We start from the raw sequence: 26355 nt of genomic DNA on the forward strand, positions 1-26355 counted from the left end.
GTTAAGAAGATATATTTGGAGTTATGGAGACCTGACTTCATATCATGAGCAAACTACTCAATCTTGCTGAGCTTCAATTTCCTCTAAAGGAAAAAAATGTGGAAGATGACATCTGTCAACATTTGTGTTACAGATCAAGCGACACAATACACGAAAAGTGCCTGGCACATACTAAGCATTTGACAAAATTACTATTAGTATTATTATTACTGGTTGCATAATTTATTGTAAAAATTAACAGGGAATGTAAAAATACATGCACACCTTGAAGACACTGCAGGTTCAGTTCTGGATCACTGCAACAAAGCAAATATCACAACAAAGTGAGTCGCACAAATTTTTTGGTTTCTCAGTGTATATAAAGGTTCTGTTTTACACTATACTGAAGTCCATTAGGTGTGCAATAGCATTATGTCTAAAAACACAATGTGCATACCTTAAGTAAAAAATACTTTATTGCTAAAAAATGCTAACCATCATCTGTGTCTTCAGTGAGTTGTAATCTTTTTGCTGGTGGAGGGTCTTGTGAAAAACACAGTATCTGTGAAGTACATTTAAGCAAAGTGCAATAAAATGAGGTATGCTGTAAATGTTAATACAGTGCAAAGTGTCACATTTATTATCACAACTAAGCATTTGTTGATTCAACAAATACCCCACATATCAGAAAATAATCTGTTAGTATATTTTTTTTAGAGAAGGAAAAAGCCTTCTGTGGCGTAGAAAGTGCAAACAACATACCAAAAGTCACTCAGTTAAGAGGTAATGGAGCATTATTCAGCCTTCAAAAAGAAGGAAATTCTCGGGGCCAGCTGGGTGGTACAGCAGTTAAGTTCACAGGTTCCACTTCAGTGGCCCGGGATTCACTGGTTTGGATCCCGGGTGCAGACTGACGCACTGCTTGTCAAAACATGCTGTGGCAGGTGTCCCACATATAAAGTAGAGGAAGACGGGCACTGATGTTAGCTCAGGGACAGTCTTCCTCTGTACAAAGAGGAAGATTGAGGACAGATGTTAGCTTAGGGCTAATCTTCCTCAACAAAAGAAAAAAAGAAGGAAATTCTGTCATTTGCAACATAGCTGAACCTGGGCGGCATTACGCTAAGTAAACAGGTCAGATGGATAAAGATAAAAACTGCATGGTATCATTTATAAGTAGAATCTGGAAGAAAAAACAAGTTGAACTCATAGAAACAGAGAGTAGAAAAGTGGTTGCTAGGAGGTGAGAGGTGGGGGAAATAGGGAGAGGTTAGTAAAAGGGTACAAACTTTCAGCTGTAAGATGAACAAGGTCTGAGAATCTCATGTATACCATGGTGACTGTAGTTGATGACACTGTATCGTATAACTGAAATTCACTAAGAGAGTAGAACTTAACTGTTCTCACCAAAAAGAAAAAAGGGAAACATGTGAAGTGTTAATTAACTCGATGTGGGGAATCCTTTCACAATGTATATGTATCAAATAATCACAATGTACACTTTAAATATCTTACAGTTTTGTTTGTCAATTATACCTCAATATAACTGAAAAATATTTAAAAAGAGGTAATGGAGGCAAGATCCCAACCCAGGATTACCTGAAGATTCCAACCCAGGATTACCTAGCTCAAGAAAACATACTCTTAACCATTCCAATATAGTACCCCTCAATATGCTATGATAGTAAAATGCTTAACACAAAGGAAACATTAAATAAACGGTATTTTTTTTAACTATCACTAGATATTAGTTATATGGCATAATTTACTCCTAACTACAAGGGTATAAGGTGGGAATTCCTGCTACATAACTTAAAAGCCCCTGTGGGGGTTCTGGGGTAAACATGACAGGAGATGAGTGCTCTCATCTCCCAACCCAGTCTCCTCAAGATACTAGGGCTTCATATCATCTCCTTTATGATGTGCAAATAATGCCTTTCCCACATGTGCACTGGGCATGGAAATCCACCCATATTTCCTGGTGTATAGTCAACCTTCATAGTTTCTCATCAATTGGGAATCATCATATCAAGCATCATTTATTCCATTAATATAAATGACCTAGGAATAGAAATGGTGTATATATGTACAGTATTGGAGGATTCCAAATAGCTTTCTGAGTTACGAAAGTGCTCCACTGTCAGAACAAATTTTAGAGTTCCAGATATAAAGAATAATGTTTGCAAATAAAATTAGAAATAAAATCAACAACATCTACAATTATCCAAGTAGCTATGACAGGCAAGGCCATACACTAGACACTTTATAAACATTACCACTTATCTTTCTGCAGTCCTTCAAAGCATATAACATTGTTCCCATTTTATATAAACGAAAATTGTATCCAAGCAGGTTAGAGACTTGCCCAAGACCACCCACCTAGGCTACAAGAGAGAATAAGGACACATCTTAATGGTCAAAATGGTGATGGATGCTATAACTAGAAGATGATGGCTAATCAAACAAAAATATTGAAAAATATCCTAATATATTGTTAGGATTTCTTCGGAATAACTTGGACACCCTAGTGAAGATAATAGTTGTAGAAATTATAAATAGTCTAATTTGCTGATCACACAAATCTACTTTAATATTCTCGGTGACAAGGAGCTCACTACCTGATGAGGCAGCCTCTTCAATTTTCAGACAGCTCCAGGGGTGAAATGCGGTAACATCTTACTGCCTGCAATGTCATCTAGTTCTACCTGGGGGAATAAAGCAGAACAAGTAGCCACTGTTCTTGACAAATGGATACAATTTCAGTTTTTCAAAAAGTGAGTGTCAGGTTCATTCATTGTACCAGACAGATCTGTCAAATGACTTTGCCCATTTACCAATGGATGGAGCACTGCAAAAACATGTTGGGTAATTTAAAGGACTAAATGTCAGCTCATTGATAACTGCCATCTATACAATTTGTATTGGCATTTTGTCTCACACTGACTTTAAGGACTATAGGGGGAGCTCTAAGTCCCCAGACCATGGATTGCTCACCTTTGCTTGACACAGTACTCTCTGCTCATTTCCAGAGGGCACCAAGGATGAACTCTTGGACTTCCCAGTCTACTCACTGTACCTGACAACACATACTAGCTAGGCTGATTGGATCAAGCCATCCCAAGTAGAAGTCCCAGAGTTTAAAGTCCTAGCTGTTTTGGAGGGAACAGAGGTTATCTCCCGTGCCCATAACACCTCACTTCTTGCTGCTAGGCTATCCTAGGCTGTTCTTGCTAATATAAGCATTTTGTACTAAAATTACTTTTGCTTATCTGATGGCAAGCATACAACCTCAAATGTCATTTTTATGAATAAGGCAACCATCAATGGAATGTGACTTATGGCTTTTTCTTCTGTACACCCCATCTACCCTATAAACTCTCCCTTTCCTGCATCATGGAGGCTATGATCCCTTTCAGAGAGGATAGATTCTTTCCAACCATAACATGAAATAAGGATTTACATTTCCAGACTGCCCAAAAGAGAATAAATTGATTATAAAATCTAAGACAGTGACTGATGACTTTCCTCATGTCTGGGTTCATTAAGGGTTTTTGAATAGACTTGACAATGTTAAAGAAGTTCTACACAAATAAAATAAAAATTAGTAAATTAAAAGAAACTGCACTTGTAACAATATGACAAAATAAACACATTAATACCTAAAAAGTTGTTATAAATCAATGAGGAAAAATGAGTAAGGGTCTTAAAGTCAAAAAGAAGAACTGTCAGGGCCGGCCCCACGGCCGAGTGATTAAGTTCGCGCGCTCCGCTGCAGGCGGCCCAGGGTTTCGTTGGTTCGAATCCTAGGCACGGACATGGCACTGCTCATCAAACCACGCTGAGGCAGTGTCCCAGATGCCACAACTAGAAGGACCCACAACGAAGAATATACAACTATGTACCGGAGGGCTTTGGGGAGAAAAAGGGATAAAAAAATCTTTAAAAAAAAAACAAGAAGAAGAAGAACTGTCAATGGCCAATAAATATATGAAAACATGTTCAACATCCTTAATACTAATCAAAGAAATACAATTAAAAGAATTTTTCATATTTTACTTATCAGAATGATAAAGACTAAAACAAAAGATAATACTGGCATTGGCGAGAGTGTAAGGAACAACACAGGATGCTAAATTGGGGGTAGAAAAGCAGAGCAGTAAAACCTTTCTGGAAGACAATACGTCAGTATGTATCCAAATTGACAAGCAGCTATTTGAGTTGTAGAACTCCATCCTAAGGAAATAAATGAATAAATGGTCAAAGACGTGGGAAAAAGGATGTTTCTCTTATTGTTTAGAGTAGCAATACAGAGGAAAAGGATAATCTAAATATTGACCAGTAGGGGACTGGTTAAATAAATAATGGAATGCTGTTCAACCACTAAAAGTTATGACAGATTTTTATCAGGTGATAAGGAATCCTGCTATTATATTGCTGAGTAGAATGTTACAAAATCATTTTACAGTTTGATCTAACAATTAAAGATATTTTATGCTTGCACCGTGTTTGTGTGCACCTCTCTCACATTTAAAAGTCTTGAAAGATACACATATATTCTCTCTCTCTCTATATATACACATACACACACACACACACACGTTTCATGTCCTTAAGCTAATCACTCATTTTGGCAGAAAGGACCAGTATTGACTAAAGACTTTTTAGCTAGCTCCTCCGGGTTGTAGAGGCATAACTAGAACCCAGCCAGGGACAACATTCTCCATCTCCACTTGCATCTGGGTGTGGCCCCATTACCGGTTGGCTCTTTCCCAAAGAATGTGACCAGAAGTGACATGAAGAGTTTCTCTTTGAAGCATAATGAGTTGATAATTGAGTTTGCAACTTCCTCCCTCCTTTCCCTTTTGAGACAAATATAGAGCCACATGATGAACGTGATGGGTTCCTGAACCACTGAGCAGAAAACCGACCTCTAAACCACCAGTCCACACTGAACTACTGTGAGTGAGAAATGAACTTCCAATGTGTCACACTATTGACGCTTAAGTTTTATCGCCCAGTATTTCTTTAACTAACTCATGTTTTCTTTAGGTCTCAGTTGCCTTGTATTTTAAATGACATATTTGAATGGCATCAACTCTCAAGTTTCTTCCAGTGCTTCTATTTTTTTTTATCTTATTTTCTAATTCTCAGAAACATTCCATGTATTGCTTGCCTTTTAAGTGAATCAGTAACTCTACTTTTTTTGCACAAAGGTAGGTTCTTCAAGTTATGGAGAAGTCATAGCAGACTGTTCCTTCAGTTTGAGATGTTTCCAAATATGAGGTGAGAATAGGGGGGTGAGGACCCAGAGAAACGCTTTTGACAAAGAGGAGTAAGAGACAGTATGCTGAAGGATGTTTAGTAATAAAGAATTCAGACAGGAGAAGTGGATGGCTGATATCTAACAGATTTGTTCAAAGGTATTTTGGAAAGGAAATTTTGTGAAAATGTAGAGAGAAGGAAAACATAGCAATGACTTGAAATGCCTTTTGGTCCCTAAATGGATTTTATTTCAAAGAGATTCATATTGCTTAGATATGTACCGTACAACTTCCCTGCCCACTTCTTCCAGAATTTTCTAAAGCCTGCAGAGAGAGGATGTCATTCCAGGATAATCAACTGCAAGTTACTAAATTAAGATCAAAATGTCCTCAACCTTGAACAGTTTTCAAAGAGTTTTTAGAAGAAAGAAGCTCTCTAGAGGGTTGTATAATTATATAATTGTACCCTTTCTGAGAGACTATTTACAGATAAGTAATGTTTCCCTACCATTCTTTAAAGTAAAACATATGAAATGAAATGGAGTTTGGGAGTATTTGTTTGGGACAGAGGGGAGGAAATCTGTGCAGGCACTGCTAGTTGCTTAATCCATAACCACTCTCTCCTTACTCCTTATGACCAGAGAGCCCTGGTTTAGGAGACTCCAACATCCTGAGGCTAAGGCGGCAGGTAGATGGCCCCAGCTGTTGAGATCTAAGTGGAAGTCTGCTGACATTTTGTGGAAAATAATTTGCTCCCTGATTTAGACACTGTTTTTGTTTTTTATTACTTTTTTTCCTTTTCTTTTCTTCCTTCCTGCCTGAATAGTTAGAACACTGTTAGAGATTTAGCAGTCAGCTTGCAACTATGGGAATCACAGCAAAATGCTAGAGATGTGGGAGCTGGAAGACAGAAGAAACCTAGGCCCTCATTGACATCTTCAGCAGCTGAATTAACTCGACGAAACTATCTCCAAACTTCTTGTTACATATGAAAAGTAAGGTGAGGCACCCTTATTAACCTTCAATTAGTTCAGCCAAACTCATTATTAAGAGATACGGAATTCTAACCTCAGGTTTCTAGAGCCCTTCCCAGTATCCCATAGCCACACTCCTGTTCTAGACCCCTGATAATCAGACTTGCTTAGGGTAGATGTGTGGGGAGGGCTGGTCCCTCTGGAAGCCCTGTTACTCTTCCCAAAAATTAAAAAATGGATAATATATTGATGTCCACTCATCCTTCTGTCTATACTCAGAAGCCAGTCCTTCTGGGAAGCCTTCACTGAAAACATTTTACTCCTCTCTACAAGCAGAATAGAGTGTGGGTTCTGGACCAGACTACCTAGATATGAATTCTTAACTCTGCTTACCGGTTTAGGGCTTGGGCTAATTAATTAACTTGTCTGGACTCCCCTCTAAAATGGGGACACTAAATAACACCTATATAACTTATTGAAAGGATCAAATCAGTGAAGGCAGGACAAGTTCTTATAATCTTGCTTGGGTCAATCAATTCTAGCTACTATTGTTACTTTTGGCCAGTTTAGGGTAGAGCCCCTTTGCTCTCCTACAGTTCTCTGTTCATGTCATGTTCATGACACATACTGTCTCACACTGCAGAGTTTCAGAAGGTGTCTTCTGTAAACAAGTGGTTCTCAAAGTCTGGTCCCTGGGCCAGCAATGTCAGCAACACCTGGAGACTGGTTACGACTGTAAACCTATCAATCCAGAAACTCTGGGGGTGGAGCCCAGCAATTTGTGTTGTAATAAGACTCCCAGGCAAATCTGACGCACACTAAAGGTTGATGACGACCAAGAACATCCATCTCAGACTCTCCTGGAGGTGTTCACCAAAAATAGAGTTTCCAGGACCTTACATCTGTCCAACTGGAAAAGGGGTCCAGGGATTGGCCTGGGTAGCATGCCTGCCGTATGATTCTTCAGCACATTAATGTTTGAGAATCATTGACATTTTTAGTGTGTGGTTCGCTTGTCTGTTTTCCCAGTGGACTTTCCTTCCTTTCAAAGAAGGTCTGTGAAGATCTGTTGTTTGTAATATTACTCTTATAATTATTGTGCTAATCTCCAGAGTCTCTAGTGCATAGGGCAGTCCTAGGCACAAAGTAGCTGCTCATTAAACAGCTATCCCAAAAGTCTTAGCAGAGCTTCAAGATTAATGCCTTCAGAAGAAGAAACTGCACACTCACAAAAAAGCACGCTTCGAAAGCCTAAGTCTCTGAATTTCTTGTTTGTTTACTTAGTTTTGATCATTGTGAATAATGCATTTTTAATTTTAACTGTGTTTCAGTGTTTGCTATCTTCAACCAGAGAGACAGAAACAGATAAATACAATTAAACATTTATTTCTCAAAAATTCACAAAAGTAAATAGGTATAAGGGAAATCTAAATAATTAAACTTCCAAGTGATTTTCTTTTGCATGTTTGCAACTCCATACTTCTGATGCTATTAAAGACTGAAACTGTACTAAGACATTTGGCACATGTTGTATTGGTGTTAAACGAATTTAATTTTGGGTAAAGTGGGAGAAATATTTTCTTCAGCAAATATATCTGCAGATAGAAAATCATAACTACAAATCTACAAAAAAAGCAAGCTATTGAGTTAAATCTGATCAGCTCTTTCTCTGCCATGTGTATGGATCTGCTAATAATCTCATTTGTTACTTGCTATTAGAAGCCAAATTTTAAATATCCATATATATTCCCTCAATTTAAAATTGTTTACATATATATGAACGAATAAATATATAACAATTATTCATATATATATGATCAATTTTAAATTGAGGAAAGTATATCTGGGAGTCTATTTTTTTCCCTTGAATTGCAAAGGAACACCATTTTCTACTCTTAGCAGTGGAATGTCAATCTACCTCAAGGGTCATTTAGTGAGCATATTTGTAAAACCATTGGTTTAGCCAATAACATCCTTACTGGGGATGCTAGGTCCTGGTGCCTTTGTCAAGAGCTTATTTATAGGAGAGATAAGAAGGTACTTGTTTCATTGGTAAAAGCCAGGAGTAGTGGGGGATGGCAAGTAGCTACAGGCTGATGATACATGATGTCCACATATATGTAGGACCAGCAAGCCCATGATTGCGCCTACTTTCCAAATCTAAACCCAAAGCCTTTATATCATTAACCCCAGACAAAAACAATAAGACCCACGTGTGCCACTATACCAAGCATGAAGATACCTGTAAACTAATACGAGTATGTCTTGGTTTTGTCAGTGTGGGACAAGCTAGGCTCTCAGCACCAAACCCCTCCCTATACTAGGCAAGCCAGTCCAAGGCCTCTCTGACTGCTGTGGGAGAGTATGAATGGAGTGTTCACTCTACTATGATGTATGTGCCCTAAAATGCCTTGCACATAGTAGATATTCGATATATGTTGAGTGAATGAATGAATTGGTATTGTAAAACAGACCTCATACTTATCTGAGGAAATTACCATTCAATAGACTTGAATTCCTCCCTACCCTTCCTCACCCCCTCTAAGCTTGCGATCAGATAAACAATTATAAAAGTTAGGGCAGAGGAAATTATAGAAACTATCTAGTCCACTCTCACAGGGTTATACAACTTTCATTTAGTGGTAAAAATCACTGATTTGGGAGTCAAACAGACCTGAGTTCGAGCCCTACCTCTACCGTATTGTAACAAGCAAATAACTATTTCTGAGGCTCTGTTCCAAGTGTGTATTATGGGGGATCATAATAATACATATTTTTACTGTATGATTATCAGAGGGTTGAATGGCACAATCCATTTGCAATCATCAGCAAAGTGCCTTACACCTAGTAAGCACTCAAGACATTAGCTAATATTAATAGGGAAGAGACAAAATCAAAACTCAGGGATGACTTTCTTTCTTACAGCTTACCCTCTTCCCATTAAGGCCAAGGGGAAGAAGATGAACAAATTAGGATAAATACTTTGAAAAATAGTTTATACTTCCTAAATGAATGGAATTATAAAAATAAAACAATTGTTGAGTTCTGCAGAAATATGAAAGGACTCTAGTTATTTATGTTAGCTTTCTAGAAAACCAATTTATGGCTCTAAGATGCAACTTCCCACACAGCCTCACCCCCGCCATGATCAAATAATATCAGTATAAATGGAAAATTCAACAACACACAATCAACGAGCTAAATTAAAAGCCAGTGAAGCCTCATAGCTTTGATAGAGAAAATTCAGGTTTATCATTATATGTTAAAGTACAATAATATGAAGTACTTAATTTTAAAAAATTGCCTGAAGATCCATAACCTCCACAATAATTCTATAAAAAATAACCAGCTAAAAATTTATTTAGAAGGTTTTCCTTGTAAGAAAGAATTTTCTGTGTAACTCTTAATGTACAATTTATGAGCACAACTGAATAAAACACAAATAAATATCTGCAAGTCCTACAAAAAGAAAAGTGTAGAGTTAGATGCCACAGGGGATAATTATGCTTCAGGATGAGTAAGACCCTATACTTGACCTCAAATAAATTAACATTAAACAGAGTGGATGAGTCATGTACAGAATGTAAGCATACTAAAAGGTCAAGGTGAGTAACAGAAGGAACATGTGGGCATTCTTAAGAAAGAAAGAAAATATTGGTTGATTGATTCAGGAAACGCTGAAGAGAGTAGGTTCCCTTTGACTGGTCTTTGAAGAAGGCCCTTCTCTTCCTCTAGTATTAATGCTAGGGACACACAGGGAATAAAGGGATATGGGGCCTGAGAATCTTCTCCACTCTTACCAGAGTGGCTGGAAGCAGACATTCTCACTAGGATGTAGTATATAATATTTAAGGGCTTTTGAGGTCAGAGAGACATGGGTTTGACTCTTCTGGTTCCATCTCTTGCTGTAGGTCAAGTTGTTTATCTTTGTAACACCTCAGTATCTTTATGTGTATATTGGGGATGCTAATAATGTCTCCTTCCTGAGTGTGCAAACAAAACGATACGATGCATATCCAGAGCTAAGTTTGGTGTCTGGCACAGAGAAAGTGCTCAGTATGGTTAGCTGAGTGACAGTGACAGCAATGATGACAGTGGTGGTGATGGTATTGATTCCACCCCCCAGAAGTGGCTCTGATGGGGCGTAGAGTTGAAGGATCTCTGGGTTCATGAGGCTTTACGTACAAGTGATGCTTGATAAATGTAAGCTGGTTGCCCAAATGATTATGTGCAATTTAAGAAAGGGAAGGGTCTCAGATTTGCTCAACTACTTAATAATATTAGTAGTGATAGTAGTCATGGAAACTGAAATTTATTAAGTGCTTACTATATGTCAAACAACATGCTGAATGTTTTAAAAGGATTTATCCATTTACTACTCACAACAATATTATGCGGTAAGTCCTAATATTATTATTCTTTTCTTTCAGGTATAGACTCGAGCTTACAGTTACAATAAGCACCTAAGATCCCATTTTCAGTATGTGATCGAAGTGAGTTCAAATTTAGTCTTTCTGAGTTGTTCTTAATAACTAAAGTATGAAATTAAGCATTTTGCTCTATCTGATTTTCCTTCTGAGGCTTGAATGTTTCACTTACTCCACTGAGTGAAGAAGAGAGAAAATTCCCTCTCCTTGACCCTGCTTGTCCTCAACATCTAATTTTCCTTCTTAAAGCAGAGATTGTTTCAATGAGCAGCAATGAATGCTGTGTCCTGGCCCAGCCACCTTGCTGACTAGGGGTCAGATACCAGCAGAAGCAAATGCTCCCTGACAACACTATCCTTGTACAGAAACATATGGGAATGGGGGGCATGGGACAATACAACAAAGCATAGGAAAGAGAGCACCTGGATGGTGGTAGTAATAATAATAATAATAATAATAAATAGACCTTACTGTGCTCTAGATACTGTATTAAGCACTTGGTATTGGTAAACCTCATTTAACCTTGAAAACAGTTCTATGAGGATGGAATATTATTATCATCATTTTTTTAGACAGGAATGCTGAGGCCCAGGTAATCAGGTAAATTGCCCAAGCTCATATGGTTAGCAAGTGAAAAGCAGGGATTTGAACTATGTCCAGGGCCTACATTCTTAACCATTATGCTATACTGCCTCTTGAAAATAAAAATTTCCAACAATTGTTCCCCATGACCCACTCCTGCACTCCAAACTTAAATAAGTCTGAGAGAAAGAGAGAGTAAGGTTGAAGAATGGCCATCATTTCAAAATAATGTACTTTGCTCATAGATACAGTTCTTGTGATAATCTCAATCAATTATCAAGAAACAGAAAGCAAAGACTTGAGTAGAAGTATGTCCCTATTTATAAGGAAGGTGGACAGCATTTTTGACATTAGGCTTAACTGCTCCTGAATATGTGGTCTTACTAGGAATATACACTAGTAGATTTTTCCCACCTATCAAACCCAAAGCAATATTTCATTTTCAAGTCACTTCTCAGAGTTCCACCCTTCTCATGCCTGTCATTCATCTTCTGGCCTCTTCTTTCCTCCATTTCTGTACAGAAAGCTCTTAAGTCTGGTCTCTCTGATGTGAGAAGGGCGTGTTATGAGAGAAGCCATGGTACCTCAATGTTTTTTTTTTTATCTTAATTCTATTATTCCAACTCCACTGAACTTAATTATAGTAAATACAGAATTACACAATTACCCTCTGTTCTGTTCTTCAGATGCTATATTTTGATAAAATTTACTACATGCTGCTTTCCCCCTGAACACTAGAAATGGATATGTGTTGATATAAAATTTGTTATAATTACAATTAAAATATAGCTTACATGATGATAGTGTTAAAATAAAATTATAGATGTGTAGAGACAACGTCGTCATGCATTTTTAGTGTAAGTACACGCTTAGACCAATATCTGGTAGTTGAATGAATAAGGAACAGAATTTTAGTTAAGCTGCACAGGCTGTTTAAGGATTTGCAAATACCTAAAGGGAGCTCAAAATCAGTAAGATCAAATTTCCCCAGCCATGTTTTCAATTGGAAAGCGAACGGAAGATGTGAAATGTCTGGTGAAACCATTCAAAGTAGGTATCTATAAGGATATGATAAGACAAGTGCATTGTTACCGGGGTAACTGCTTAAACTCTCATGTCTATCAATGATGCAAATTCCCAAATGAGTTTGATGAGCCACAAAATAATACTTGCATATATATACATATACATACATAAAATTGAACTGAACTAGATAGTTCAGAATTACTTCTAATTAAAGAAGTACCCTATCACAACTAACTTAAACCTTACAAAATACGGTTACAACTACAATAGACTGAAAGGCAGGAGATTGAAATGTTTATTTTAAATATTTGTAGTTATGGTGTCTTGACTAAAATAACGGTGTCACAAGTGCTATTAAAATAATTGTATGGCCCAGCCCTCATGGCCTGGTGGTTAAATTCAGTGCCCTCTGCTTCAGCGGCCCGGGTTCGGTCCCCGGGTGCAGAGCAGACCTAAACTGCTTTTCAGAGGCTATGCTGTGCTGGCAGCCCACATACTAAAAAGTAGAAGATTGGCATGGATGTTAGCTCAGGGCAAACCTTCCTCAGCAAAAAAAAAGTGGTGAAATCATTTTGTTCACCTCTACTGCAAAAACAAACTATAGGATTCTTTTTTATTTCAGATAATTATTTTTAGCTAATAGTTATTACACATTTTGATAACACACAATGTTAATCACATTACATCATTTAATCTTTAAAATAGCACTACCATGTAATTATTTTTAATACCCCCATTTTATTAAAATATATCTCTAGTCTAGACCTTTCTTCAGAACTGCTGTATATCCAATTGTGTATTCAACATCTCTACTAGGATGTCAAGAAAACATCTCAAACCTTGTATCTCCAAAACTGATCTTTAATCCCCCAAACATGCTCCACCCCAAGCCTTTTGCATCTCAGGTGATAGTAACCTCACCTTTCCACTTGCCCAGGCCCCAAATCCCAGATTCACTCTTGTCCCCTTTCTTTCTTCCACATTTCACCTTCAGTCCCCCCGGGAAACACTGTCACAATCTTCCAGACGACTCACTTCTCGGAACATCTGCAGCTAACATCCTGGCACAGGCCACAACATCCATCTTGTAGACACCTGTGCTGGCCTCCTGAGATCCTCCCCGACTCCACGCTTTCTCTCTATCCTCAGTACCACAGAGATATTCTTTTAAAACAAGAGACCGATCATGTCACATCTCTGCTAAAATCCTACCACTGGCTGCCTATATTCAGAGCAAAAGACAACATGTGTGTGACGGCCTCCAAGGGCTTGCCCAATCTATCCCATCATATCTCTGACCTCAAGCCTTCCTGCTGCACCTTCTTCCCCACTGACTTACTCAGCCATAGTGCCCTCCTCGATATTCCTCCAACCTGCCAGTCATGTTTCTGCCTTCGGCACTGGTCATTCCTGCTCCCAAGGAGTGGTCTCCCCCTAATCCATTCTGACAACTCCCCCACTTCAAGTTTTTGTTCAAATGTCACCTTATGAAATCCACCTTGACTATCCTATTTAAAAATAGAACCCACCTGTACACCCCTCCACTGCTCCCTATCCAACACCCTTCAACGTGCTTCACATTCTTCTCTATCCCATAGCACTCATCAACTTCAACATGCCGCAGGATTTATTTAAAACATCCATCTGTTTCCACAAGAGAATGTTAGCTAAAGAGAGAGAGAGAGTGGAGAGAGGAGAAAGGAAGAAAGACACAGGAGAGACAGAGAGAGAAAGGGAAAGCTCTTGCCTATTTTATTCATGGTATGTCCAAGCACATAGAACAGTACACAAGGTGGATGCATAATAAATATTTCTGGAAAAACATATGGATGAATAAACTAGTAGTAAAGCTCAGAAAGTTTAAGTAACTTCTGAAAGTTTCTGCAGCTAGAGAAAGGTACAATGGAATTCAAACTTGGAGCTGGTTAGCTTCAAAGCCCTCTGCTCTTAGCCTCTCTGTTATCTTAAGTGCACGGAATTCATGATTCACTTTAATTGGTGCCATGGAAAATCTCATCCCACTGAAGAGTAACACTAAAGTGTTTGTTCTCTTTCTCTGTATATGTATTTTCCATTTAAACAAAAGAAACAAAGAAGAGTGGAATCCAACATGGATTATCATGGTCATTTTACAGCAAATTTAGTAATAGTGACATTTAAGCAATAGTCATATTTAACGATAGCATAATAATAATAAAATAGCTTTTAAGTGTATTGAACACTCATCACACGCTAAACGTGATGCTAAAATATTTTCATGCATATTTTATGCAATACTTAGAATTACTCTATCAGACAGGTATACTGTTATTATTTCCATTTCAAAGATAAGGAAATTGATGTGAAGTGTGGTACCTGTTTGATCAAGGCGAGACATAGTAAGTGGTGAGTATGAATTAAATTCAGGTCTGTCTAACTCCAGAATTTGATTCTTAACCCCTACATGAAAATTCTGATAGGTCTTTTGATAAAAGTATGTTTTCTCTCAGAAAACATTGACCGTTATGTCTGCCTGTGCTAATATGTTCAGAACATAGTCAAATCTAAAACATGATTATGGGGCCGGCCTGGTAGCATAGTGGTTAAGTTCGTGTGCTCTTCTTTGGCAGCTCAGGGTTCATCGGTTTGGATCCCAGGTGCAACCCTACACACCACCTATCAAGCCATGCTGTGGCAGGCGTCCCACATATAAGGTAGAGGAAGATGGGCACAGATGTTAGCTCAGGGCTAATTTTCCTCAGCAAAACAGAAAAACTAAAACATGACAAAAATGTTTAAATGGTACTTTAACAAATGGAAATATTTTCATCTAAACAATAATGCAGAAAAGCAGGCTGACTCCTTTGAAGTGACTTTGTTGCTACCTTCCATCAAGAACAAGAGATAGAATCAGCAGCCGCAGAATGGAGAAAGCAAAACACCCAGAGAGAGAATTCTGTAAATGACCAATTATAAAACTATTAAGCTGCAGCACTTTTATAGCAAGAGGCAAAATAATCCATTAAACTGAAAATTCTCCTACCCCTCACTCCACAGTCCACACAAACATTAAAGTTGCATTTATTAGGATGTATTTCCTGTGCTCTGTCAACTTGACTTTCAGAAATTGTATTAATAGAGTCCTCTCACCTTGCACATATAGCTGAGTGATGGATTTCCCCACTTGAGGTTTGTAGAAAGAGTGGAGTGAGTCAAATAAAATTTAGGAAGAGCCATAATCCATAATGATGGGCACTGAATGAGCACAAGAAGAAACATCTTTTCTCATTTATTTGAATGAAAAGTCTACTGTATATTTATTGCCTGTGTACAGGGCTACCTGTTGAATACTGGGGAACAAGCATCTTCATTTGGAGATAAGGATTTATCTGCTTAAATTTCTATGGACCTACAGAATTAATCTTGTTTTAGAACTAAAATAAAATATTTTTTTTTTTCTGTAAAAGCAATCAGCAACTTTGACATCTTTAAACCACTACAATTTTAGGGTAGGAAAACATAATTATTTTAAGCATTTCTGCATTTGTGCAAGAATTGGGCAATATGCATAGTAGTTAACAACCTGGTTATTGCCAGACAAATCTAAGTTTAATCTAGACTTTGTCACTTACCAAATATGTGACTTTGGGCTATGAGAATCACTTCCTTCAGCTGTACAGTGGGGGTGATAATATGCCCTTTGTATTGTATTGTAAGAACTAAATGATATGAAATATTTATAGTACATAATAGAGTGCCTCAGAGTAAGGACTCAAATTATTATTGTGGTCACTACTGTTATTGAAAATAAATTAGAATTTCTGTTCTCATAAAATGAGACATGTGTCCTATATCATTGTAACTTTATTTTATTTTTGACATTATAACTTGATTCCAGAAATATTTAGCAGTAAATATAATTGAAAGGAGGTTACTTGACAAACGTGGAAATACAATAATATTAAGTGTGCTGGCAAAATACTCTTCTCAGCTAAACATTTATCTGTAAAAAAGATTTTACTGTTCGTTTCTTATTAAGTGCATAAAACATATATACTTACTGTACCAACTGGCAAAAGGTCCATTAATTAATCAGTCTGACTATGTGTTGCACAAACATCCTCTAAATAGTAATCATGTATGCTTTTCAGTTGTTGGGGAAACGTGTTTGTGACTGTTCTTTTTTGTCAACTGAAAGTAAAGAGGGGTGAGAAGTAGAGCTGGGCTTCATGCTCACTGTAGAGTGACCCGGGAGTTTAATGTACTTTGTACTCCATTATGCCATGAAAATGCATCTTTGCCCTGGGGACATCAACAAAAGATTTGCTTTAATGAAAGGAACCAAGCATGGTTCTAAAGCTTCCAGACAGGAGGCCTATAGGCTGTTTTGCCCTCTCTCAACTGCATCAAGATGAGAAAGATGTGATCACAAATGCTTAAAGCTAATACAGTAAATGTTGGGAACGGTGGGGAAGGATGTTAAGTTTTGCATATCCTAAACCTAGGCTGGAAGGATTATATTTAAATATAATAGTAAGTATATATATATATACATATATACACACATATAAAATAAGTATAGCAAAGAAGATATCATATATTATTTTCCACTTATTGAATGCTGCAAACCTTACATTAATGTTGGAAATCAGCTGTTTTAGCCATGATGCTTTCAATTGCACGTGGCTGAAAACAAGCTCAAAAGAGTGAAAGGAATTTTTTTTTACAAAAATAACAAGTGCTGGAAATTCAGGAATGCAGCTAGATTCAGATATAGTTCATTTGGAAGCTCCAGAATATCAACAGGGCTCTGGCTCTCTCTCCTTCACTCAGCCCTGCTTATTTCTGCATGACTGAATTCTATGGAAAGTCTCTTCTTGTGTTGGATGGCCACTGGGAGTCCCAGAGAGAGATATCTCTCCATTGTAGAAATTTCAGAAGGAAGAGATAATTTTCGCCCCCAGAAAAGTCTTGGGGAGGATTCTGATAGGACCAGCCCTTGTCAGATGCCTCTACCTGAGCCAATCACCTGCTTTGCCTGAGCTCAGTTAGGTGACTCACCCATGGGGCCTGGGAGGAGACAGGATGTCATTCTCTGGCAGTTTTTCAAAAGAAAAGCCTGGTGTTTTTGCAAGATGAAAGGGAACAAGACACTGGATAATGAAAGTTATATCTGCTACGGTGAACTCCACAGTTCTCACTCCTTGCCTTGCGTCCGATGACCACGTGGTAAGCTGACCAAGGAGGTCACTTTCCTTACCACCAGCCGTGATATATATGACTATGGAGCACACTGGTAAAGAATGAGGAAAAAAGTCTGAATATGGGAAATCAGCTGGATTGACTAAGATAGCTCTGTGAGAATGTCCTTAAAAAGTTCCCCAAACTCATTCAAAGTTCAAAGTGGGAGCTGGAAATAAAATGTCACAGAGTTTTGATAAGAGCAGGTTTTCTCCGAGCTAAACTGACACAAAGAGATTAGAGACTTCTGGAAACTACATTTTTTAAAATGAAAAAATCAGATGAGGAAAATGAGGCCTAGAAAAATTAAGTGACTTATTTATTTAGGGTAACAGCTAATTAATGGTAGGATTGAGACTAGAGTGCACTTTATGTAATCCAGCTTTGGTCTTTTAAATCTATGACACAACTTAGATGCATAAGAAACGGAGCATTTATGATTTGTTAAATGTTTGTGAAACTGAAGAAAAGGCACTCATTGTTTCAATTATCCTTGAAGAGAAAGATGCCCAAAGACATCCTAATTGTATGGGTATGTCTACAAAAAATACACGTGGAGGCATCTTCAAATAGAGAATGTGCCTGGCTCAATTCCTCCCTCTCTGCTCTGTTAAAAACTGCCCCTTTAAATAATGCCCACTCACCATCTGTTAGGTAAATTTCCCGAAACACAGTAAATGTGGAGGCAGAGATTGTTATAGAGACTATTCCAATGGCACTAACACCTATACTATGAAATTTTAAGAAGAGTAGGTTAGAGTTGTTTTTTTTAAAAAACTTCCCATGATAGTAAAACCATACCATCCTAGGTGCCCAGTTCTATGCAATAATGTAAGATGGCGGGGTGGGGAGGGAGAAAGAGAAGGAGGAAAACTAAGTACTTGTATATAAAATGTTGCCCCCAAAGTTGGAGATTATATTCAAGCTTCAATAACAGAAGGAAAACACTCACAAGTTTACCAATGTATTTCCCTTATGGTACAAAATCCACAGGTTTAGATTTGCAATATGCTCCAACATGGGTCAGGTTGACCACTTTTTCCATCTAGCTGCTTTTGAGGGAACAAAACAACTGGAAAAGATGCCATTCCATTCCAAGTCTACAGCTTAGATCATGTCACTGCACATGAAATATTGTTCATTCAATGTCAGGACGTAGCAAGAGTAATTTATACTCTGAGTGTTTGCTCTCAAGTCAATAACAGAGAATCCTTGAATAAAAACATTCCCATTACTTCCCACTATAATATATCTTACTTATAGCCCATAAAACAGTGATGAGGGGAGATTTATCCCTTGGATACCATATTATATAAGCTCTCTACTTTAAGCCATCCCCACTCGGTGATTATTTTTTAAATATGTTACTCATAGTCAATATTAATTTACATTTAATCTTTCTTAGCATTAGGAGAGTATTATTTCGTATAGGCTCAGAAACAAATCTCCAGAAATTCCTCCCTGATGCTTCTTTGAGGCTGAAAATGCAATGCAGGGCAGTTGCAATGACTTAATTCCAGTTGGCAGAGCCCTGGCCACATGCTAATTTCATTAGCCTCAAATTCCTGGATTTGAAAGACCCACTGGATACGATTCCTGTCCTCTGACATGTTACTTACTAACCAGTTCAGCGTGCATGTACAGGAGAGAGAGAAGGGACTTGCTCAGCTCATATCTTTGTTCTGGTACACCAGCAGGCAAATGAAAATTCAAAGTCATAGACACAATTTACATCTGAGTACTCCTTCTTGCCTAAGTCCTAATTTTCAGGAAGGAACTTCATTCTAGGCTTTGCTGGCGGCGGCAGCATTTCTTACATCTAGTACTATCTCATTACTCTTTCCTGCCCCCCAGTGCTTGGCACCCCCTACTTAAGTCCGGGAGTATTCTTTCCCCCAGCTTAGAAGCTTATCTCACCATAAATTTTTATCTCAAATGATAGGTTTGGCAGGGTCCCCACAGCAACCCACAGGGACCAGGGAAAAGAAAACTCAGATCTCTGGAGAGCTAAGAATTCGATCATCTAGAGGAGTTTCTTTTTATATAGGACAATCTTAATTGAGCTGAATACTGCAATCCCAGAGAAGATGCACCTACCGTTCTTTTCCTTTCTCCCTAAATTGCTTGTGCTTTTGAACAATGAGTCTGTGTACCACTATTCTCTCTATTCATTCTGCAGGCTTACAGAGGCTGGGAGATGAGGGACTGGACTTGCCTGCCAGGAGCATCTAAATTCACATGCAAAAAAAAAAGCCTTCTGGAAGAGATTGTTGGAATATACAGATCCCTCTCTCTCTCTCTCTCTTTCTTTCTCTCTCTCTCTATATCCATATATTCCCACAAGGGCAATGGTTACCCAGGATGCCCATACCAATGGTTATATCCAGCTTGCAGCACAAGCTACAAGTTGGTGCACTCCTTCTACTACCAGCCTCTTCTCAATAAATGCAGGTGAAAACTGGGGGCTCTTCTTCCCTCAGCTGTTCAAACCAACATGAACAGCTTCAATTTGCAAATTAGAGGAAAATGACAGTGTTTTCTCTGAATGGTTTTGGTCTCAGCCCACACTGCTATCACTGGCATTCGGTTCCCTTCCTTCCCAGCCAGGGAATGGGGGGAACTAAGCTTAAGGCAAGCCGTTTTCTTCCCTCCCCGAGTGCTTGGTTTCACACATCAGAGGAAGAATCAGCTCCCTTTGGTATCTTTTTCAGCAAACACAAGTCCTTCAGCCTAGTCTGCAATCCCTCTCTTGACTTTAACATTTCGCTCTTTTGCAGATAGACAGGCCCAACTGCAGCACGACCCATGCTTTGAGTGAAGAGAGAAACAGGCAGCAAAATAATTTAAAAATGTGAAACACCAAATGTGCCTTCAACCCCCAGGGCTCCCGGAAAATGCTAAGAGTCGCTCCAGTGGTTCTCAGGTGATCTCTGACCTCACCCTCTCCTGCAGCACTGCCCCCTCAGGTTGTCTACCTTTAAGCTCAGAGATGAAAGAAGCACTTCTGGGCTTTGCTTAGGATAACCCAGGCTCTTCCTGAAAGCATCAGCTCAGAGTGAAGGCTGCCCCCAAAGCATTTTTGGGTTTGCAAACATCTAGGGATCTCCATGATGGCATTCTCAGGAGGTGTCAGGGATCCTCAGATGATCAGAGAGGCCATACCAAACTGCAGCCTTGAACAGGCACCCCTCCTTCTGGTGCAAACACAAACTTCACACTCCTGCTAGCTGATGTGGTGACAGCTTGAATTCCACAAGGAGTCCCCTCCAGAAACCCAACACCTTTAGGGAAAGCCCCTGCGCAGAGCCGATTCTTTAGATGGGGAGCATAACGGCACCAGAGTCAGCCCTAACATCTGGAGGAAGGATTGGTTGGGTTTGGGCACCACCAGGCAGGGAGAGAGCTGTGCATGAGGAAAGGATCATCTCAAGATAGAGACGAACAAAAAACTTGGGGGTGGACGTGGAGAGGGAGAAGAGAGGCAGAAATTAAAAGGGGAGAAAAAAATAGAAAAAAAAAAAAAAAGGAGAGTAGGGAGAAAGACAGAAGGAGAGAAAGAGCCATACAGAGAGAAACACGGAGAATCCAGGAGAAGGGAACCACCCACAGTCACACAGACCCTGAAACTCAATTTCTTGACCCAAAAGCCACCCATTTATACCCAATGCAGCACAAGAGCCACCGGGCAGAGGCTGCGGGGGCAGGCGGCAAGAGAGCACTGCGGTAGAACCCACCGCTCAACTGCCCCGGACCCGCCTTCCTCCCATTTCCCTCATCGCCCTTCGGCGCCTGGAGCAGGAGGATCGCCCGGCCTTGCTCAGCGCACCCCACTGCCTCCTTCCAGGCTTCTTCTTGCCTGGCTTCGGGAATCGTCCTCGGAGCCGAGGACCGGGGTTGGCGGGCTGCGTTAGGGAGGTCGTGGGAAAGAACAGGCGAAAGGAGAAGGCAGCGAAAGCGATTTTGTTTCGCAGTTAGCATGAGCTCATCTCTGGGCTCTGAAGTGGCAGGAGTAGAAAACTGATCGCCCAGCTCCTGCCAGTGGCCGGACTGCAAATGCGATTTAAATGGTGCAAACAATTGCCTAGAGCAAATCGCCTGGGGGGCACGTCTGCGGATGGCATCTCCCCACTTGGGGAGCGTCCCCGTGCCTTTCCGACCCATGCCCTCTCGGAGACAGGCTACAGGTCGGGAAATCCAACCCAAGAGAGATGGGCAATTAACATCCACATGCAGGTGAAGACCTAGCCTTCGGTTTAAGAAGTGCCTCCCTAAACTCTTCCCGAAATTTTCCAAGGGAGCTGCGGCTTGCCGGGTGCCTTGGGGCTGGGAAGCTGGGGAGTTGGGAAATGCCGAGTTTCGAGGAGTCTTCTCATCTTTCGTATTCCATGAGCCTAACTGGCTTTCACAGGAGCCCCGGCACTTTTATAAGCCTGTTTTCGGACCATATTTCACTCTAATGCAAACTCATTTAAATCATCGCCTTGTTTTTCGCAGATTGCTTCTTGTAAATGGGGCCATAAATCCAGGATGTCAAGCCGGATGGAGTGGAGCGCGGACAGGGGAGAGATGGAAGGGAAATGAACCAAGCAGGGAAGATACCTCCTCGGGTCGGGTGGAGGGGGGATTCGGTAGGATCTCCAGGGTGGAAATGTGCTAAGGCTGACCTGACCCAGCACCCCTAGAGGCCAAGCCAGCATTAGGATTAAGAGCGCGGGGAGCTAAGGCGCGCTCTGCCCCGGAGGGAGCGACCCCCTACCTGGAAAAGCCTCAGGATGTTGGCTACCATGATGGAGACCGAACTCCCGGAAGCCCCAATCACTCCAACTACTTTCTCCGGCTTGACGAAAACCGGAGGCTCGCCGTTGGTGCAGCGCACGTCGGAGGTGTCCTTCTGGATAAGCGCCTGAACGAAAGTGAGCGACTGTTCGAGCGCGTAAGTGTCCCTGGAACAAGTATCTAGGATCCGCGCGCCCAGCGTCACGTTGGGCAGCAGGTTGGGATCGCTGTTGATCTGGTCCAGGGCGTAGAGCATCGCTTCCAGCCTGTGGATCCCGTTCTCCCTCTTGATGTCGCCGCAGGGCACTCCGCTGGGACCCTTGGCGTGCACGGGGAACAGCCCCCCGAGGGTGACGTCCCCCTCGATCCGGATAGAGTGCGGGGCGTACATCTCCTGGCCGCGCGCCGCCGCCGCCAGCGCACACAGGAGCACCTCCAGCACGCAGCAGGGGAACTTCATCAAAGTCAGGACGCGGAGCAGCTTCCCCAGCTGGACCATGCTGCTCCGGCTGCTGCGGTGGTGGCGGAGGCTCTGGAGGGGACGGTGGCGGGCTCGCCGGGGTCCGGGCCCCTTGGGGTGAGCTCCTCCGGGGAAGTCCTGGGGCTCCTGCAGGCACGGAGCGTGGGGGAGCCCGGGGAGGGGCGGCCAGAGAGGGTGGGGGGTCCCGCGGCGCCTGCCAGCTTGGGGAGCCGTGCGCTCTCGGGTTCGCTAGCCGGCGTGCCACGCTCGCTCTCCCTGGCTTGCCGCTCGAGCTCTCCAACAGCCCAGCACTGGGGAGAGGGCACGGATTGCTATCGCTTTAAATGGTCGTTCGGCTCCCTCTCCTCCTCCTCCCACTCCCTCCCTCCCTCGCTGGCTCTTGTCTCTCCCCACCCTTCCCAGCGCCCGCCCTCCCCACCGGTTTGCATCATCACGCAGGGAGGGGCTGCGTGCTGAGGTAAAGGGGGGGGGGGCGTGGGTGGGCTGCTTGGGGGGAGTGCCTCTGACTGGGAATTTCGCGGTCCCCAGGGATCTAGGGATTGCAGGACGCAGGCGAAGGCTGAGCTCTTGCTCCTCACCGTAGCAGCCTCTTGCTCTCCCGCCTGCATCCACACACACAGTCTAGGCAAGGGTGCCATCAGCCCCGGGATGGGGCGGGGATGTCTGGTGCCGACTACTCCCGACCCTGAGATCCGGAGCCCCGACTGTCACCTCGGGAGAATGCGAGGGAGTAGCAAGGTGAAGGAGCCAGTGATGAACGGGAGCAGGGAGACCTCAGTCTCCACTGCTGATCCATCTGAGCCAGTTTTTCCTAAGAAAAACACACATACACACAGGAGCCTGATTTATGACTTACAATATCTTTACCCAGAGACTTCTCCTGGGCCAGGCGCTGGGCTAGCCTGTAGGGAAACACGCCCAAAAAGAAACGTTAGGCATGGAGGAGCTTCCTTGGTCTTCAGGGGTTACCGGGGCCAGAGCCGGATGAATTAACTGGGTTCTCCAGCAAGTCTGTGGCGGAAACCTCAGACTACACCCTTTTCTTCCTTTCCTCTCAAGAGATGGAACAACTGAGAACTCTGCAGAGCGCACTTTCTTCTCTGGTGCTGACAGGTGTAAGGCTCCCTCCTACCCGTTTTCAGAGAGGCTTCTGGGCTGGTGACAGGTTTTCGCAGGGAGGAAACAGCAGGAAAGAGGTGATAGTAGGAGGAAGAGGGGCAGGTAGAAGTCTCCGCATTGATCCAGGACGCCTTTCTCTCTTTTTGTGGCTGGATATTTGGGGGCAAAATCAGGATGCCAGAGCAGGTTTCAGTGCAATCAAGAAGGTGGTTTTCAAAGGTGTCCCCTGTTGCAGGCCCAGCCCAAATTTGGCCCATTAAAGCAACAAGTGGCCCTAATTTCTGTATTAGAAAGGGTAATGTCACTGTCCTTGGCACCACAGTGGACTCAGAGGGCGAACTCAATTCTTGCTGAGGCTTTCTCTTGGAGTGCAGCAAACTCTATTATACAGATTTGAGGGTGGAGAGAAATCTGAAACAAGACTGTAATTTTTGTCGTTGTTGTTAATGTACTAAACAAGTCTTTGTACAAAAAACAAACAAACAAAACACACAAAACCCAAAAAGTCAAAAGACAGGCAATTGGTTGTCTCTGCTACCAACTTCCTCTGTGTGCTTGGCACCTCTGTTCCCCTGTCTGTGTTTTAGTTTCCCCATCTGTAAAATGATGAGATGGAATTGGATGCTCGCCAAGTTATCTATTAACTCTCAAATCCTCTGTAAAAATAGGCCACATCCCTTTGGCCATGGCACTCTTTTTAGGCCAATATCCTCTGTTGCTTTGTATGTAGGAGACCAGTTTCTTGATATGCAAAGAGCATTACAAACACTTCTTAGTAGAGAGGAGTTTTTTTTTTTCCTTGCTCACCGTCTGTTCCTCTTCCTTCTAGGGACAGCCTAGTCCATCAATTTCTTTTTGGATGTATCCCTGCTCCATGTTTCAATACTATGGCTTAGGGAGAACAGATCACACTTTCTATAATTCAGGCCCAGATAGTCAGAGCATGGGATCCTTCTGCCTATAGTGATAAGTTCAAAGATGGAACTTAGCAGAGGCATCCAGGGCTAACCCTAGACTTTCACAGCGGTAACTAGGGTAGTAACACAGAGTCAACGCTATTCAATAGACAATCTGTGCGTGAATTGGAAACAAAAAAGAGGGTCCCCTTCCTCAAAATGCTTTATGTATATCTTTTGGAAAACATTATACTGTTCTGATTTTGTAAGAACAGAACATTTTGCTGCCATCTTCAAGAAAACAGTGCTGTAATTAATATACTAATCTACCTTGTATACAGTGTGATTATCAATCTCTCTTAGATGTGATGCCCTGCTACGTAAGTGCACACCTTGAATAACCTTATACTGTGGTGGACCCCGATCCTTCCTGCCAATCCTGGAACTATGAGGATATAAGCCTATAGCTGCACCAGGAGCTTCCACATGAACAGGGAACTATTTAAATCTCAGAACAAGAGATACAAGAGAGGGGAAAAGGAAAAGAGACAGAAGGGTGGGGGAAGAGCTAGATAAGGGCCTGATTAAAACATTTGAACTCCTGGATCCAGTCATGCCTGAAAGATTGCCTCTGGAGTTTTTCAATTACATAGTATTTTCTATCTGTTGTTTGAAGGCAAAAGGATCGTCTTCTAATTCACCTCTTCTAATACACTGGTGCAAAAAGGGTGGGGCAGCTGAAATAGATATCTTGTTAAAGATGCATCAGTTCATTTGGAAAGGCAAAAAGAGACAAAGCAATAGGAAGGCATCCTTCACATAAGTACTATGATCCTAGCATTTAAGCATCAGGATCTTGGGCTCTATTGGACAGAGGCTATATCCTTATTTAGTTTTTAATTTAAGGCTATTTATTAGCAACTTGGTGACAAAAAGACTATTTGGAGAGTTGGGTAACAAGTAATGTCACTTGATTTTTGCCTGCCCATGTCTCACTCCATTTTCTACTCTCCCATTTCCATTTCACAACTTGTGATTGCTCAATAAATATTTCTTGGCTCACTATTGATTGTTGCGTTATTCTGTGTTCTCTCTTTGCTCTGCTCATTCTCCCCAAACATCTGGCAGCAATCATTATCTTCTTTTTACTGCAGTCATCTGTGTGTGTGTCTTAATTCCCTTGCCAAGTTGTAAGATCCTTGAGGGTAAGGGCTGGGTATTATTTATCTTTTTCTCCTGGACAATGTTTAGAATGGTGTTTTGTACCCAAGAAGCACTCATGTGTTGAATGAATCAGAAGTGGTTTTGCCATTCCCCACTGCGTTTATTTGACAGTGACTGAAACATAAAGTGGGCAGAGCAGAAACAATGGCAGATAAATTGCTGTCCTCTTAGTAATAGTATGCGGTTTCTAGAACTTAAAGGATAATTAGTAGATTTTGAAATAATTTTGTTTTACAAAAATTGCATCAGATTGAAATACTCGAACCTCAAAGGTCTTGATCAACTCTAAAGGAAGGCTTTAATTGGTTCTTCCTGAGTCAAGTGTTCATTCCTGGATCAATAACTGGGGCTACTGCCATAGTCTGGTTGAGGAAAGTCAGAAGCTAGGCA

General features: G+C 41.1%; 1 protein-coding gene and 1 long non-coding RNA gene across 14 annotated transcripts in view; one reads left to right on the top strand and one right to left on the bottom strand.

Moving 5' to 3' along the window:
* GRM7 (glutamate metabotropic receptor 7) overlaps window positions 1-23081 on the bottom strand; it is an 822228-nt gene extending 799147 nt beyond the window's left edge. For 11 of the 13 annotated variants that reach the window (XM_070576687.1, XM_070576690.1, XM_070576697.1 and 8 more), the window contains exon 1: window positions 22226-22744. In XM_070576687.1, the coding sequence (XP_070432788.1) occupies window positions 22226-22744 (519 nt within the window). Of the gene's footprint in view, window positions 1-22225 lie in introns of all 13 variants that reach the window. The other 2 variants (XM_070576692.1, XM_070576689.1) reach the window with 2 other exon arrangements.
* LOC139076107 (uncharacterized) lies at window positions 22262-25806 on the top strand. The gene is made up of 2 exons (XR_011527379.1): window positions 22262-22402; window positions 22548-25806. It is a non-coding gene; the product is annotated as an uncharacterized lncRNA (long non-coding RNA).
* The last annotated feature ends 549 nt before the right edge of the window (window positions 25807-26355 follow it).

Source organism: Equus przewalskii, chromosome 15, assembly GCF_037783145.1.
Source record: "Equus przewalskii isolate Varuska chromosome 15, EquPr2, whole genome shotgun sequence".
Lineage (NCBI taxonomy): Eukaryota > Metazoa > Chordata > Mammalia > Perissodactyla > Equidae > Equus > Equus przewalskii.